Genomic DNA, 18,235 nt, shown 5'->3' on the forward strand with positions numbered 1-18,235 from the left:
GGTCTTGCCTGACCTTCTTCAAAACTCTGGGCAAAAGTGGTATTGGCGGGAAGGCATACAGGAGGCCTCAGTTCCACTCGTGACGAAAAGCATCGCTGAGCAAGTGCCGCCTTGGAAACTCCAACGCGCAAAACAGCTGACATTGCACGTTCTCTGTGGAGGCAAACAGATCTAACAAAGGCTCTCCCCACTGCTGAAAGAGAACTTGTGCCACCACCGAATGGAGACGACATTCGTGAACGACTACATATCGACGGCTGAGTTAATCTGCTCTGACATTCAGAGAGCCCGCCAGATGTTGTACCACCAGGAAAATACCCTAACATTCCAGCCATGTCCAGAGGCAAAGAGCCTCTTGACAAAGGGTCCACGATCCCACTCCGCCCTGCTTGTTGCAATACCACATGGTGGTGGTGTTGTCGGTTAACACCTGCACCACTGTCCCTTTGAGAGAGGGAAGGAATGCTTTCAATTGAAGTCGGATCGTCTGAAGCTCCAAAAGGTTGAGGTGGGGCACGGATTCTGCCGGAGACCACTGGCCTCTGATCTCCACCTCTTCAATGTGGCCACCCCATCCCAGGAGTGATGCATCTGTCACTACTGTAAGATCTGGTTGGGGAAGGGAGAGGGATCTGCCCAACCCAATCTGAATTCGACAACCACCACTGCAGGTCTTTTGCAGTTCCCTCCGAGATCTTAACCATGTCAGTGAGATTCCCCTGATGCTGCGCCCACTGGAACTTAAGGTCCCACTGCAAAGCTCGCATATGCTATCTGGCATGTTGGACCAGCAGGATGCAGTAGGCCATGAGGCCCAGCAGCCTCAGAGTCATTCTCACCAAAATCCAGGATAGAGGCTGAAACATCGGTATCATAGCCCGAATATCCTGGACTTGTTTTTCGGGAGGATAAGCCCAAAACTGCACTGTGTCCAGAACAGTTCCGATGAAAGGGAGTTGGGTGTGACATCGGCACATTAATAGTGAACCCCAGCTAATGCAGGAGGTTTGCCGCAGTCTGGAGGTGGGAGAAGACTTTCTGGGGCATATACGCCTTCAACAGCCAGTCATCGAGGTAGGGAAAGACTGGAACCCCTAACCTGCACAGACGAGCTGCAACCACCACCATCACTTTTGTGAACACACGAGGGGCACTGGTAAGGCCAAAGAGGAGCATGGTGAACTGAAAGTGCTCGTGACCTACCTCGAATCGTAGGTAACGTCTGTGGGCCGGCAGGGCGGGAATATGGAAATAGGCATCCTGCAAGTCCAACTTAACCATCCAGTCTCCATGGACTAGGGCAGAAAGGACCTGAGCCAAGGTTAACATCCTGAACTTCTCCTTCTTGAGCAAGAGATTGAGAGACTGGAGGTCTAGGATAGGGCAAAGGCCCATGTCCTTTTTAAGCACCAGAAAGTAGCAGTAATAGCAACCACAACCTATTTCTGGTGCAGGGACCCTCTCTATGGCTCCCTTGGCCAAGAGAGCTTTGACTACCTCACGCAGAAGTGCCAAATGATCCTCCGGAGGAGAAGTCTTGAAAGGGAGGGAGTAGCCCCTTCAGATGATCCGTAAAACCCACCTGTTCGTGGTAATGGATTCCCAGTGGGGCAGATGATGTCAAATTCTGCCGCCAACTGGTTCCGGATGTCCCAACAGACTAGGAAGGTTATGAGGCAGAGGAGGGGGTGGGTGGGGGGGCCCCTTCCGTAGCCACAAAGGGACCAAGCAGCAGACTGAGGGGCGCGAGGAGCAGCTGCGAGGCTAAGGGACCAAGCCGTAGCCTGGAAATCCTTAAAGCGCTCGAGCGCTGAGTTTGCCTTTTCTCCGAAGAGACGAGTGCCATCAAAGGGCATGCCCATCAAAGATTGCTGGACATCCCTCGAAAAGCCAGACATCCTCAACTAGGCATAGCATTGCAGTGCCACCGTCGATACAACCAATCTGCCTAGTGAGTCGGTTGTATCCAGTCCACAACGGATCATGAACTTGGCTGTGTCTCTCCCATCTGTCATGGCTTGGGAGAGAACGTTCCGGGCCTCTTCCGGAACTTGAGGCAGCACATGTGTGACCGTATCCCAGAGACTACGAGAATAGTGGCCCAAAAGGCTTGCACACAGACTGCAGCGCTAGACTGGCAGAAGAAAACATCTTCTTCCCTAAATTGTCCAGTCTTTTTGATTCCCTGTTCAGGGGAACAGTAGGGAATGTGCCAGAGGATGATGAAGCATGGTTGACAAGGCTCTCAGGCATAGGGTGTTGGTTGAGGAAATTTGGGGTCATTCGGTGCAGGATGATGGCGGTGGGCAATCATCCCGTTCACAGGAGCCCCTGTGCTGGATGTGGGCCAGGTCCCCAGTAGGATGTCGGTAAGTGCTTCATTGAAGGGGAAAAGGGGTTCCAAGATGGAAGCCCCAGGCTGAAGCACTTCAGTCAGGATGTTCGGCCTGCCCTCCACAGAAGGAAGCTCAAGGTTCAAAACTTCAGCTGCCCTTCTCACCACCATAGAATAGGACGCTTCCTCCTCCATAGCCACAGTACGGGGAGAAAACATGCCAGTGTCAAGGGAAGTGTCCAACCAACGGGCATCACCCAAATCATGTACCCAGGCCAGTTCATACCCAAGCTGGTCTTCTAAAGGGTCAAACGACCCCTCTACACTATCACCGTATCCATACCCATAGTATTAGGGTTCAGGCTAAACCCTGGGCACAGCAGAGCCAATGGAAAACTGAAATGGCGTTGAGCAACGTCGTTCCGGCTCTGGGTCGCTGGGAATGAGTACGGGGTTGACGTCGATTGTTGGCCTAATTGTCGCCAGGAGCGTCAACGTCTGACCAGATGCCGAGGAAGGTCGCGTTGGCACGACCGGCGTCGGGATGGTCTGGAAGCAGTTCCTAAGGTGCCCTCCGGAGTTGGGACTGAAATTGACGACTTTGAACCCAAGGAGGTCCTCACTGACTCCCCTGGGCCTGAAGGCACCGAGGATTGGTTGGGCAGCCCAAATATGAGGCGCAAGGCCTCATAGCAATCCTTAAGGTAGGCAGGGGTAGCCCCGGCTCCTGGAAAGGTCTGTCCTGTGGCCTCCACACAGGGTAACAAGTTTGTCCAGCGCCCATTTCAACTTTGTGGAAAGGCGCCTGGTAGCCAAGAAGATTTTCACAACTTCGAGTGGAAAGTCAAATGCTGTCAACTGCTGCCCTCACTCTCCATGCATAGAGATGGGCATTGTGCAGCTTTAGGTGAAAGATCTTCGCAAAGACGTAGCCTGATTGGAGGGTAGATGTACATGCTCAGAAGGTCCGTTTACCACATTCTTCTTGTGGAATTTGGGCTACAAGGATGACTTGAGCCTGGCTGTTCCTATTTTTCATCAAAATTCTGGTCAGGAAAGGCAGAGATGGGGAGGCATACAGGAATCCCTTGTTCCACATTAGTAGAAATGCACCTCCTAGGGAAAAGTGTTAGTGGGAACTCCAATGCAAAAGACTTTGGACACTGCATGTTCTTGATTGTGAAGAAAATTTCTAGCCTGGGTTCTTCCCATTATCGGAAGACATCCTGTACCACCTCAGGGTATAGCCATTATTCTTGATCTGCCAGATACCTCAGGGCTCAGCTCATCTGCCCAGGCATTCAGCAGGTTTACCATCCAGGAGATGCCATGACATTTCAAACATCTCCACATGCGCATAGCCTCCTGGCTCATCACAAAGGACTGCACTACTCTCTGCTTGTTGCAGTACCACAAAACAGAATGGTGTTGTCCATGAGAATCTGTTTCAACGCCCCCTGTAGGGCCTTCAACACCAGGCAAATGACCTGCAAATCCAAAAGACTGATATGGAGGCAGTTTTCCACTATAGACCTCTGTAAGGAAATGCCTCCTTGGCATGGTTACCCCCTGCCTTTTTGCCTTTTGTTGATGCCAGTTATGATTGAAAGTGTGCTTGGACCCTGCTAACCAGGCCCCAGCACCAGTGTTCTTTCCCTAAACTGTACCTTTGTTCCTACAATTGGCACAGCACTGGCACCCAGATAAGTCCCTTGTAAATAGTACCCCTGGAACGAAGGGCCCTGATGCCAGGGAAGGTCTCTAAGGACTGCAGCATGTCTTATGCCACCATGGGGACCCCTCACTCAGCACATGCACACTGCCTCACAGCTTATGTGTGCTGGTGGGGAGAAAATGACTAAGTCGACATGGCACTCCCCTCAGGGATTCCCCCAATAGGATTAGGGATGTGCCCCCCTCCCCTCAGGGAGGAGGCACAAAGAGGGTGTAGCCACCCTCCAGGACAGTGGCCATTGGCTACTACCCCCCACACCTAAACACCCCCCTAAATTTAGTATTTAGGGGCACCCAAGAACCCAGGAAATCAGATTCCTGCAACCTGAAACAAGACGAAGGACTGCTGACCTGAAAGCCCGGCAGAGAGGACAGAGACAACAACTGCTTTGGCCCCAGCTCTACCGGTCTGTCTCCTGACTCGAAGAAAACAGCAACATCGACGCATCCGACAGGGACCAGCGACCTCTGAAACCTCAGAGGACTGCCCTGAACCAAAGGACCAAGAAACTCCTGTGAGCAGCAGCTCTACTCAACAACAGCAACATCTTTTGCAACAAAGTAGCAACTTTTAAAGAACTCACTCTTCCCGGCGGAAGCGTGAGACTTCACCCTCTGCACCCGACGCCCCCGGCTCGAGCTCCAGAAAACCAACACTACAGGGAGGACTCCCAGGCGACTGACACCTCGTGAGTAGCCCGAGACGACCCCCCGGATCCCCACAGCGACGCATGCAGAGTGAATCCAGAGGCTCCCCCTGAACACGAATGTCTGTAACAAGGAACCGACGCCTGGACCAAGCACTGCACCCGCAGCCCCCAGGACCAGAAGGAACCGAACCTCAGTGCAGGAGTGACCACCAGGCGACCCTCTGCCTAGCCCAGACGGCGGCTGGCCCGAGAATCCCCCCTGTGCCCTGCCTGCACCGCTAGAGTGACCCCCGGGTCCCTCCATTGATTTCAATTACAAACCTGACGCCTGCTAAGCACACTGCACCCGGCCGCCCGTGCCGCTGAGGGTGTATTTTGTGTGCCTACTTGTGTCCCCCCCCAGTGCTCTACATAACCCCCCTGGTCTGCCCTCCGAGACACAGGTACTTACCTCTAGGCAGACTGGAACCGGAGCACCTCTGTTCTTCATAGGCGCCTATGTGTTTTGGGCACCTCTTTGACCTCTGCACCTGACCGGCCCTGAGCTGCTGGTGTGGTAACTTTAGGGTTGCCTTTTACCCCCAACAGTGGGCTGCCTATTCCCAGGGACTTAGACTTGTAAGTGTCTTACTTACCTGAAAAACTAACCATTACTTACCTCCACCAGGAACTGTTGTCCACTTTTAAAATGGCTCATTGACATTTTTACTAAAACATTGTATGCTATTGCTCTAATTCAAAGTTCCTAACTTACCTGTGTGGAGTACCTTGCATTTTATATATTTACTTAAAATCTTGAACTTGTTGTTCTAAAAATAAATTAAGAAAATATATTTTTCTATATAATCGTCCTGGAGTTAAGTCTTTGAGTGTGTGTTGCTCATTTATTCCCGGTGTGTGTACAACAAATGCTTAACACTACCCTCTGATAAGCCTACTGCTCGACCACACTACCACAAAATAAAGCATTAGAACGACCTCATTTTGCCACTATTTTACCTCTAAGGGGAACCCTTGGACTCTGTGCACACTATCTCTCACTTTGGGATAGTATATACAAAGCCAACTTCCTACAACCTTTGATCTCCACATTTCCTGAAGACTTCCCCAACCCAGCAGTGGTGCATCTGTCATCACTGTTAGCTTTGGATGGGGAAGATACAGGGATCTGCTGCTGGTCAGGCTGAGGTCGAACAGCTACCACTGCAGATTTTCTGCAGTCTCCACTGAAACCTAGATGACATCTGATAGCTTTCCTGGGCCCTTGGAGACCTCTGATCCTATTGAAGAACCAACATATGCCACCTAGCAAAGTAGACAAGTAGGGTTCATGAGGTCAACTGGCTAAACAGTCTAGGAGCTGGTCTAAAAAAAATCCAGGACAAAGGCTGAAACATCGCGGTCATAACCTGAATGTCCTGGACTCGCTGCGATGGAGGAAAAGCCATGAACTCCAACATGTACAAGACAGCTTCAATAAAAGGAAGTCTCTATGAAGGAGTCAGGTGTGACTTCACCTCACTGATCAAGAACCATAATGATGCCAATAGGTTCACTGTTGTCTGGAGGTGGTCTGCTTCACATTCTTGTGCTTCCTCTTTAATTTGAATGTCGACTTAGTGTATGTTCCCACCATAAAGAAGACCTGTCGCAGGATCAGCCTCAAGAGTGGGAAAGGGTCCGGGTCCTCGATCCGGAGCGGGAATTACACAAGGTTTGTGACTTCTTTCAATTTTCTGTGACATAAACCTCGCTTCCTGATCCCAGATCACCTTCAAGTGCATGAGGGCACATTAATCACACAACTTGAAGTTGTGCCCTGAGCCCAAACACCAAAGGCGCACCTCATGTGGGTCTGTCACTAACAGTTGCCTACAACAGTGCAGTTTGAACCCTGTAGTTTTAGGTGGGGACATTGTTCACTTGCAACCTGGAATCCAACTTGAATAACTCATCAAAAGGAAGGTGTGGAAAGAAAGGAACTGACATTAGTTCATAGGGGTGGCACTTAAATGCTGTTCCACTCCCATTACTTCTGGGGGCAGAACAAAGCCACTGCAGAGCTGCATAGCAGCAGCTAACAGCACACAAGAGCAGTGATATGAGAGGTTCCGTATCCAGTTCAGCATCTGAGGTGAAGAATATATGATCCATTAGAACGTGATTTGTCTAGCAAAAGGTTGATGTTATCCCTGAGTCATTACCTCCAAATGGAGGGATTTTGTTTTGTTAATTGATGTGATTTCTTGTCCACAAAATAAATACCAATTTTAAGCTGCTGGATGGCATGTTTATCCCATAGCCAAGAAGAGGATGCATTTCAGCTTCTTGTGGTGGAAGCTTGCAAAACATCAAAATATTGTTGCAAATTGCAACAGGACACATAGGTAGAAAACATCCATTGCTTCTGGAAGAGTTGCCTTTTGAAAACTTTTTTTTTTTTTAATTTTCACATGCTTCTTTAGTTAGTACTAAGGAAGATGGAGGTGCTGGGCATCACTTTTCCCTAGAGATGCTATAGCTAGTATAGATTCTTTGGAAGAATGTCCTGGTTTGCGAAATTGCTCTTTTTTTAGGTTCAATACACGGATTCGGACACTGCATTCCATAATGGTTAGAACTATTTCTTTGCTATTCGAGCTCCAGATAAAAATTATATTATAGGAATCTGTGATTTTGGTATGCAGGAATACAACTTCATTCTAGGCTTTGCAATCCCTACCCGATGAGCAGGGAGTCAGAGATGTAGGGACTCTGGGAAGGTGCAACCACTCAACCCAAAGGTCACATGTATCTGCCGTCATCCAAGCAGCACAATAGTGGGCTAGACTGCATGTCTTTTTTGTCTATGCACCCAGGATCTGAAACAAGACTGCAGTGTAGTTCTAACTCTCTTGATACATAAGTAGACACTTGGTGGGGACAAATGCCTATTAACAAAGCCAAAATCCAATATGAACATCATTCGGAATCAGCACCACCAAGGGAGAAAGTAGATGGACCATCACAAACCCTACCTACCCCCTTCCTCCTGCAAGGTGCTACTGATGTAAGCAACCTCTAGAAAGCCCCAAAGGCAGCAGGCTCAGCCTTTGCAATACTCACCTAGGTTTGATGACCAGAAAGTAGCACAGGTTCCAATAGAAAATGATCATCTCCCAACATGCCTCCCAGATTCAGACATAAGCAGTCTTTGAATGCTCCATAGACTGCAAAACCAGGGGACACACTACATATCCTGCCACAACCAAGGACAGAAAGAGCTATGTGGTGCCCTGGCCCAGCCAGGCTTGAGGACTATAGAATACAGACACAAAGAATATGTGATTCTCCAGTTGTGCCTTCTTTTAAATAATACAAATCCTGTGAAGGGAGGAGCTAGTTGGAAGCAGTAACACAAAATGAAATGGAAAACAGGTTTATTTTGAATTCCGTGGTCACGTGGTGGCAAAGGAGGAGGATACTCCTCATTTATCTAAGGAGTAGGCTGAGGAAGGGCTATCTGTGTAATGATGAGTACAAGAATGTGACAGGGCCATTATGCCAGTTGTCTTTTCAGTCAACATTTTTAAAATGGCCCGTGTGACATATACAACTATCTTCCTTGAAAGCGTCAAATACTCAACTAACAAATGTACAATCTCAAGCGGTAATCTGTAGGTCTGGTTTCAGTTAGGGGCATAAATATCTTAAATTAAGAGAGCAAATTCAAGCTATCCAATAACAATGTAAACTTACACTTGTAAATGGATTCACTGATGCTTTAGAAATTAGCCAGTTGAGTCATTTGAATGTGAGTACACTTTCTGACGTGGGCTGTGTTTTAGCAGTTCAGGGTGAGAAAATGCATGTTTGTGGATAGTCAAAACCCATAGGTATACAGTTTCCAAGGACAAGAGTTAATTCATTTTATTAGTCAAAAGGGAAAAAAGATTCCCAGAATTGGCAGGGGTGAAGGAAAATTGGTATCTTCAACCTGAAAATCGTATTCCCTGTGGAGTGACAAAAAACAACCTATTCACTGCAAATATAATGACGTGTTACAAGTGCACATGAAGAACTCCACATGTCCAAATGGGTACGTTTACCCACGTGCAACAAGAGGGAAAGGTGAAACAGTTGTAATTTTCCGCGATTACTTCTGGACGAACCTGAGAATTCTAAAATGACCTGGATTTGCTCTAAATGAAACAGTAACAATATGGGAACACATTTTCTACTCTCTTTGAGAACTGGGTCCTATTTTATAGTACCAGGTTGATACCATAGTGAGTCAGCGCTTGCTGCTCTGATCTACAATGACTGGATGTTAGGAGTTTGAGTCAGATCAAGGCAACCTCAAGTCTAATTTAGAGATAGGTTCATTTTGCAAAATAAAAATGACTAATGGTAAAGTGCAGTATGAAAAACTGCACAACATATTAAGCACTGCATGAAAGTATAAAATAATGCATATAAAAGCTATTCAAATTATTAGGCCTTCCTCTAATGTACTCGCTCTGGTATTAACCATATTACGCTATGACTCGAGTGTGGTCCACACATAAGGTATTCTAACACATCTACATACAGGTCTATTTACGAAACCAAACAAACATAAATATTTGCATACCAACACATATGCTAACATAAAAAAAATGCAAAGGACAATATTTAAATGAATATTTTCAACTAGATCAGATGTTAGTCCCTTCTAGGTAAACTCTTCAAGCTACTTTGAAGGAAATACAAACTTTTTGAAGTATCACAAAGTGCACCAAAGCATTACCAGCTCTGTAGACGTGTAGTCAGGTGTTGCTCTAACATATTCTTCAATCATTTTGTGCATTGAACCTTTTTGTTTTTCTAGTAAAATCTTCTTCTGATTTTCGATGCAAACTAGATCAAACATTTCCAAGGTCAGTTCAGCCAGACTGAGTTTCATACTAGCGAGTCTTCTCATGACTGGCAAACTGATCCCTCGAATCTGAAAAATAGAAACTGGCATTAAAATTCAGCTCTTCGGATGTTGGAAAAATAAACAACAAATGTATAGTATATGCTATACCAAACTAAGGGGCTGATTTAGACTTTGGTATTGAGGGTACTCTCTCCCAAAGGTCTCTGCTAGCCACCCCCACCCCCTCAACAACTCACCTGGTTTACAGACAGGCAGACCTTAAGTATGGTTGTGATGGAGACTACTCCATCTCCAACATATTCCACGGAGAGCCCAACAGAGTAAGGGCTGTCGGATGTTGGGTGATTCAACTGCCCACATGAATTAGAGTGGCCAGTAGTTTTTCACTAGCCTGTCCCTCCAGAAGATGCAGAGGTAACCTAAAAATGACCCCCCACATCATGGGAAATAAGTCCCATGGTGAAGGGGGTCATTTATGTTTGTATCTTCATAAACAAAATTCACATTGGGATTTTGATTTTGACAATAGAAAAAAATGTTAAAAGTGGGACGGGTGGTATTGTTGTTTTGACGGTACAGTTAATTAAACTTTTAATACATTGACCAGAACCACTACGATGCCAGTTCCTGCCAATGTTAAGAGATGTCCACTGGGCCAATGGACATCTCTAAAATTGGAATATGTTTATTCCAAAGTATTTATGAAGTTGGGTATGGCAAGTAGGGAGGCAATGCTTACAAGAATCAATCAATCGATCAATCAGTATTTGTAAAGTGTGGCTACTCACCCGTGAGGGACTCAAGGTGCTGCGGGGGGAGGGGCCTCATCTGAAGAGCCACGTCGAGGTTCTTCCTGAAGATGGTGAGCGATGGGCTTTGTCAGAGGTGCAGGGGAGGTTGTTCCAGCTCTTCGCTGCAGTGTAGGTAAAAAATCGTCCCCGGCGGTGGTTTTGCGGATGCTCCGACGGTGGCCAGGGCCTTCTGGGTTGAGTGGATGGATGTGATGGATCTGGCGGGGTGCGGAAGGAGACGCAGTGGTTCAGGTAGGCTGGTCTTGAGGTGTATATGGCCTTGTGCATGTCGGTGAGAAGCTTGAAGGTGACCAGTAGCCAGTGGAGGGTCCTCAGGTGTTGGGACATGTGTTCTCAGCGAGGGAGGTCCAGAATGAGTCTGGCGGCAGCGTTCTGGATGAGTTGAAGTTTTTTGATGTTCTTAGTTGCGGTGACAGCATAGATGGCATTGCCGTAGTCCAGCTTGCTCGTGACTAAGGTGTGGGTGACTGTCCTGCAAAGTCTGCAGGGATCCTTCGGAAGTTCTTCTGGAGTTTGCAGAGTGTGTGCCAGCAGGAGGAGGGGACGGAGTTTACCTGGTGGGTCATGGATAGGGAGGGGTTGAGGATGATTCCTATGTTGGGGCGTGCTCGATCAGTGCAGGGGGGGGTGCTGAGGGATGTGGGCCACCAGGAATCGTCCCAAGCTGAGGTGGCGTTTCTGAATATGATGAGCTCCGTCTTGTCGGGGTGGCGACGGCTTCCATTCCTGCGTGAAAATTCCTTTTGACCGTGTCCGGGTCTTCGGTGAGGGAAATGATGAGTTGTGTGTCAGTGGCATATGACACGATTTTCATAACGTGGCCTCTGACAATGGCAGCAAGATGGTCCATGTATACATTGAACAGTGTGGGGCTCAGTGAGGATCCTTGGGGGACTCCGCAGTTGACTCCTGAGGGTCTGGAGGTGTAGGGCAGGAGTCTGACCCTCTGCGTCCTCCCGGAGGAAGGAGTGGATCCATTCCCGGGCTCTTCCACGGATTCCTATGTCGTAGAGTCTGGTGTGCAGAGTGCTGTGGGAGACACTGTTGAAAGCTGCTGAGAGGTCGAGGAGTACGAGTGCTGCTGTGTGGCCAAGGTCTAGGAGTAATCGTCTGTCGTCGGTGGCTGCCAAGAGTGCTGCCTCCATGCTGTGATTGCTGCGGAAGCTGGACTGGGAGCTGTCCAGGGAGTTGTCGGCCTCAATGAAATTCCATAGTTGTGTGTTGATTGCTTTCTCTATTACTTTGGCGGGGTAGCGTAGGAGCGAGATGGGACAGAAATTCTTTAGTTCTCATGGGTCAGCCATCAGAATAACACTGCAGTAAGGATTCATATGAATCTTCTGTCTTAATTCTGGGGCACAACAACTGCCACAATATTGGTGAAAACTCTAGGCTGCAAAGTATGTTCAGTTAAAGAACTAAAAAGGCTCATTTCTAATCACAAATCTGAACTACTTTCTCTGGCATGGGCTAAGTGAAATATAGAAATCTGTATCCTGTAGTTTCTTAGAAAAGAAGGCAATTTTATACATCTAGCATTTGATGAATCTGAGCGTTACCATTTTGAAGATCTGCTTCTTCATTAACTTACTCAGAAAGCAAAGGTCTAGAATTGATCTTAGACCTCCTCCTTGCTTGTGAACTAAGAAGTAAATCGAGTAAAATACTTGTAGCTTCTATGCGATTGTTACACCCACCACAGTGTCTTTTGAAAGGACAATGTCCACCTCACACATTGCAGTTATTATCGGTGGGAATGGATGTGATATGCATGATTTGTGGTGTTTTGGTAGATTGATAAGAATGACCTTTTAAAAGTAGCTGCAGGACCCAGTGATCTGAAGTACTCTCCTACCACTGTTGCAGAAAACCTATAGACGTTGTATACTTTTAGTGGTTCCATTCTTCTAAGGGTACATTGTGTAAATGGAAGCTCAACCAGAGAGATATTGGAGTTGCTACAACTTTAGACTGGCTAAGATAAAATTGATGCTGCTGAATTCGAACTTAGGGTTTGTCTTGGTTGTGTATAACGAGAGCTAAATTAGACTGATATTATGTGATAGTGCTAATGAAACGGTCTGTCCAAATAGCCAGTCCTAGTGAACACAGTCACTCAATTCCATTTAAACTACCCTAGGAATTAATTAACATTTTCCAAAACTGATGGCTGCTAAACAACATTCTCATACATTTCTCCTGATACTCCTATTCAGCACATCCAAGTTTGCCTATGAGTGACCACTGCCAGGTTTATCAACACTGCTATGGAGTCTGTAGTATCAGTACATAGTTGGACACTTTAATGAGTTATTGGGTACGATATGGCAACCTGTTTGCAACTAAATGTGAAAATCCTGGTCAGGGTGAGCTACAAAAAGTTACTAAATTAACCTGTGCTTAACCCTCTGGTAGCTTGGCACAAAAGCAATCAGGTTTAACTAAGAGGCAATGTGTAAAGTATTTATGGAGCACTCAAACAGTAATAAACTGAAAAAAAACACAAGACAAATTCCAAACTAATTTAGAAAAATAGAGGAATATTTGATGAATTATTTGACACCAAAACAATAGCAATTCAATCAGTAGAACTGGAGATAAGCAATTTCAAAGCTTTCAAGTCACAAAGTGGCACTTGTCATAAGTTCAGGCTGACCGTGATGGAGCATGGACCGTATACAGGGACCAGGTCAGTCCAGTTAAAGAAGCTACCTATTCAAAGTCTGGCGTGAAGTGTCCAGTCAGGCATCAGGTTGCTTGAGCTTTGCATTGGCAGTCATTACAGGTGTGTATGTTGTAGTGTGAAGTGCAGATCTCACATTGCTGGTCGTCGCTGGCGGCCACTGTAGCACAAAGATTTGGGTTCACTGGAGCTTCACACTGGTGGTCAGCATGGGCGGCACTTTATTTGCGCGAACAGGCCCGTTCATAGTAATGAAGAGCCCATAACTTCAGGAATTCTCCTTTTCTTCTCTGAGGGGCCTGGACCTTGGAGGAGACTCTGGGAGATCAGGAAATCACTCCAGCAGAGGCCAGTAGGGCTCAGCCAGGACCAGCAGCATGTGCAGTGCAGCAGGCCAGCTGGGTAGTTCATCTGGAGCTTGCTATGTCCCTGTAGCTCAGAACAAGAGACCAGCTAACTAGAGGTTGGAGTCACTCATGTAGCCTGGAATGAGGGATGCAGGTCCAGGCTTATTTCTTAGTTAGCAAGCAGACCTCAGGTAGCAGGGCAGTTCTCTGGCAGCAGGGCAGTCCTTCTGTAGCATCCACATGTCCATGAGTGTACTGAAGAGTGGGTCTGAGGGTCCTTTTATTTTAATTCATGCCATCCTTGAAGTGGAAGAAGCTTCAGGAGTTTTTCTCCCAATAGTTATCTGGAATTTCCTGCTTCTCTTGCCCAGTCCCAGTCTGTCTGCAGTCACAATAGGATAGTCTGAAGGTTTTTGGGCCTGAGCTGAGGCAGTGCCTTTGAAGTGCAAGTGAGCTAGGTGACAGCTTCGACTGTCTCATCAAGTCAAGATGACACATCCTGCCAGCACCCAGGCCCTATATTGTGATACTGTCTTTGAGGAATAAACAAAGGCCAACTGCTAATTACACCTAGCCATGTGATCCAGGATACAGTCTGCAAGCACCAAATGGTTAGGACAAGAAAACACCAACTTTCTAAAAGTGGCCTTTTCAGAATTGTGACTTAAAGTCTATTAAAGAGGATTTTAAATTATAATTAGACAACAAACATGACATTTCGACCTGCTCACAAACAAATGTTATCACTTATTAAATGTAATAAGGTAACCCAATGCTATTCTATGGGAGAGCTAGGCCTTGCAATAGTGAAAACAAGATTAAGTTACAGGTCCAATTCTTCCTCTCCAGGCAAGAGGTCGGCAGGGCAGCAGTTCCTTCAGAGCAAAAAACAAGCAGAGTGACAGTCCTTTCAGCAGCACAGCAGTCCTTCTTATCTGGCAGAGTATCTACAGGTCTAGAAGTGTACTGAGGAATGCACAGGCACCCTGCCTTCCTGGCACTGGCTCCAGACTAACTATAGAGGGTATGAAGCCTTTTGCATGGAGGCAGGACACAGCCTATTCAATTTTAAGTAGGGCTGTGCCCAGATCATCCCTCCCATCCTGCCAGTGATGGTCCGTCCAGTCACACCTAAGTTCCATATTGTGTCTGGCTGTCTAGGAAAAATACACAAAGCCCAGCTGTCACGCACACCAGTCGTGTGACGCAGATACCGTCTTCAGGCACCAAACGGCTAAGGCATGGAAAGGCCAACTTTCTAAAACTGTAATTTTCAGAATTACAATTTAAAATCCAACTTTACCATAAGTTAGGATTTTAAATTGTGATTCCAGAGACCTTAAACACAATTTGGTAACCTATTGCCATTTGGAAATTACAGCCAATTAATTGTAATAAGGCAACTCCAATGTTATCCTATTGGACAGGTAGGCCTTGCAGTGGTAAATAAGGAACTTAAGAGTTGTTCACTAGCAGAACATCTAAAACGTAAAAGTACATGTCCTACCTTTTAAATACATTGTACCCTTCTCTCTGGGCTGTCCAGGGCCTACACTAGGGTGACATATATGTATTAAAAAGGAAGGTTTGAGCCTGGCAAAAGGTGTTTTTGCCATGTTGAAATGGGAGTTTTAAACTGTGCACACAGGCTGCAATGGCAAACCTGAGTCATGTATAAAGTGTTATGCAACTCCAAGGGCTGAGGGCTACTTAAGTGAGTGGCACAATCTGTGTTGCAGGCCCAGGAGTAGCCTTTTGTTTATGGGCCCTCGATACACGTAGAACCATTACTAGGGACTTATAAGTAAATTAAACATGCCAATTGGCTATATGCCAATCTAACATGTTTTTGGAGAGAACACAGGCACTTTAACACTGGTTAGCAGCGATAAAGTGTGCAGAGTCCTAAGATAAACTAACATTTTCAATGCAAGGGGTCTCGCATTTGCTCGAGTTAGAGCTATTAGCGTTGCAAACTCCTAACTGGACTTTTCTTGCCACACAAATGAAAAGAAAAAAAACGCAGCGCAATCGCGCTGGGGTTTACATAGCACGATTGCACTGCGTTTCTTCTTCATTTGTGTGGCAAGACAAGTCTGGTTAAGGGTTAACAAAGCTAGTAGCTCTAATTCAAGCAAATGTGAGACCAGTTGCATGCACTTGCCAATGCCAGTGGTAACAGCCGTGCCCAGAAAGAAATGCCATCCTTGTATAGTTTCACAGCCTCAATGAAATGAACTGGATAAATACAACTTTGAAGATAGCAAACGTGGAAAACAGTTATCTCAGCTGTCAAGAAGGCAGAAGATAAACAAAAGAATGTTGAACAGCTACTCCTAATGACGTGCAAGCTGAATAAGCTTTCATCGACTGCTATCTGGAGCAAGCCTGATTCAGAGGCGTCACTTCCCGCAATACAGATCTCTCATTCCTGCTACAGTCCTGTCCAAATGAGCACTATTTTGCACTAAATAAATTACGATTTATTTGGGAATGTATTGTGCTTCGGCATTTTTTGGAAGTGGTCTGTGATATTGTAGTTTTTGGGCTTCATGATTCTCATCCTAGTTTCTCTTTCTAAGCGTGTATATGTCTCCACCCAAAAAAGCTGGACGTAAGTCTTACAATAACAAAAAGGTGTATATTTGTCTACTGAACGGAGAGCTACAATCAGCGCTCACGGTGATGAAAACAATAAGCTTTACAGCTTAACTTGCATAAACGCATGGATCGTATTATACCGATCAGCGCACACAGGGATGAAAACAATAAGCTTTACAGCTCAACTCGCATAAATACATGGGTTGTGTTTTACTGTGACCTTTTAAAAATATGCATGAGAAACGGAATCATGTTTACAGAACATAAAAAAACTGTGAGGGGAGAGCATACTGGCCCTGGAAAAGCCCTCATCTGTTTTTATTATGTTTGCAAAGGGAGGTGGTGGGGAGGAGGGACTGAACAAGCACCCACAGTGTTGAAGTTTAACAGGCAAATGCTAAAAAAAAGTCCCTTACAGAAGAGATAAACAGGACATAACGTAATTACACAGTACCTTGTGCTGCTCCCAAAGCAAGGATTTTTGAAGGACACTATAACTAACAAATGAAAATGCTGGAACTCACAGTATAGTATACTTAAAAGTATACAGCAGGCCGAATGCTAACACTCGACCTAAAAAATGAACCCAGCAAAAAGTGGAGAGTAAGGGCAATATGTTGGGGGTGACCCTGCAGAAAGGGCCAGGTCCAACACAGACTGACTGATGGTCAGCAAGAAGGATCTTAGGGGGTGATTCTAACCCTGGCGGTCGGTGTTAAAGCGGCGGCCAACCCGCCAACAGGCTGGCGGTAAAAAATATGGGATTCTGACCCTGGCGGGACCCGCCAACACAGACAGCCACCTTAACACTCCGACCGCCACAGCGGTACAAACAAACAGCGCGGCGGTCACCGCCAACAGACAGGCGGCAGACAATGTACCGCCTACACTATTCCAACTCACCAATCCGCCACCTTTTCCGGGGCGGGAGCACCGCCGATAAAAACACGGCGGAAACAGACTACGGACAGGAAAACGCTCACCACTACGCACTCCAGGAGGAAGGAGGACAGCATGGAACCCGAATTAAACATCCTACCTGCTCTCGTCTACCTTCTCATCTACCACGAGTACGAAGTCCGGCGCAGACGACAACGGTGAGTACTGCACCTACGACACACGGGAGGGGGAGGACGAAAGGTTACGGCCACACACATATGCGACCCCCCAACTACGTACTCACCAATGCAGCGCACCAAGTCACAGTGACACCACCCAAACACCCCTGAAAAATGCTAGGACATAATCATATTTGGAATAAATATTTATGTACCAAAAAGCTCCAGAAAATTAGCGTACAACCATGAAAGATATCCACAACAAAACTAATTACACACACATCAGTGTATAACTGAAGTACCAAGTCCTGCACAACCTACGATTTCAGCATGTCCGTGGGCCAAAGTCTTGCGAAACAAGGGCAAAGCCCACACAGGAGACCTGAGTCCTTTGGAGAGAACACTGCAGGGGCATCAGATGTAAAAACTACAGGCACCTCAGGGGGAAGGGAAGGGGGGGGCACCACAGCCACATGAGTCCACGACGCCAGATCCACGAGGAGCCACCATGCCCACTGGACCATCCTGGGGAGTGCAAAGCCACAGTCTCTCAAGTCTCTGCAGTGGGTGGATCGCCCACTGGACCATCCTGGGGAGTGCAAAGCCACAGTCTCTCAATGTCTCTACAGTGGGTGGGCTGCCCACTGGGCCATCCTGGGGAGTGCAAAGCCACAGTCTCCCAATGTCTCTACAGTGGGTGGGCTGCCCACTGGGCCATCCTGGGGAGTGCAAAGCCACAGTCTCTCAATGTCTCTACAGTGGGTGGGCTGCCCACTGGGCCATCCTGGGGAGTGCAAAGCCACAGTCCATCAGGTGGATGACAGTCTCCACTGGTCAAGGAGGAGGCATGGTGGGCACAGTGAACCATAAACGGTGCTTGCGACGGCGGTGCCCAGCGGAGCGGTGCTTGAGAGGAAGGGCCCAGCGGAGCGGTGCTTGAGAAGAAGGGCCCAGCGGAGCGGTGCTTGAGAAGAAGGGCCCAGCGGAGCGGTGCTTGAGAGGAAGGGCCCAGCGGAGCGGTGCTTGAGAGGAAGGGCCCAGCGGAGCGGTGCTTGAGAGGAAGGGCCCAGCGGAGCGGTGCCTGAGAAGAAGGGCCCAGCGGAGCGGTGCTTGAG

General features: G+C 47.2%; 1 protein-coding gene across 2 annotated transcripts in view; it reads right to left on the reverse strand.

Annotated features, from left to right (window-relative positions):
• CFAP46 (cilia and flagella associated protein 46) overlaps positions 1-18,235 on the reverse strand; it is a 1,580,346-nt gene that overhangs the window by 685,103 nt on the left and 877,008 nt on the right. For both annotated transcript variants that reach the window (XM_069239769.1, XM_069239768.1), the window contains exon 43: positions 9,488-9,685. In XM_069239769.1, coding sequence (XP_069095870.1) covers positions 9,488-9,685 — 198 coding nt within the window. The remainder of the gene's footprint in view (positions 1-9,487; positions 9,686-18,235) is intronic.

Source organism: Pleurodeles waltl, chromosome 6 (assembly GCF_031143425.1).
Source record: "Pleurodeles waltl isolate 20211129_DDA chromosome 6, aPleWal1.hap1.20221129, whole genome shotgun sequence".
Lineage (NCBI taxonomy): Eukaryota > Metazoa > Chordata > Amphibia > Caudata > Salamandridae > Pleurodeles > Pleurodeles waltl.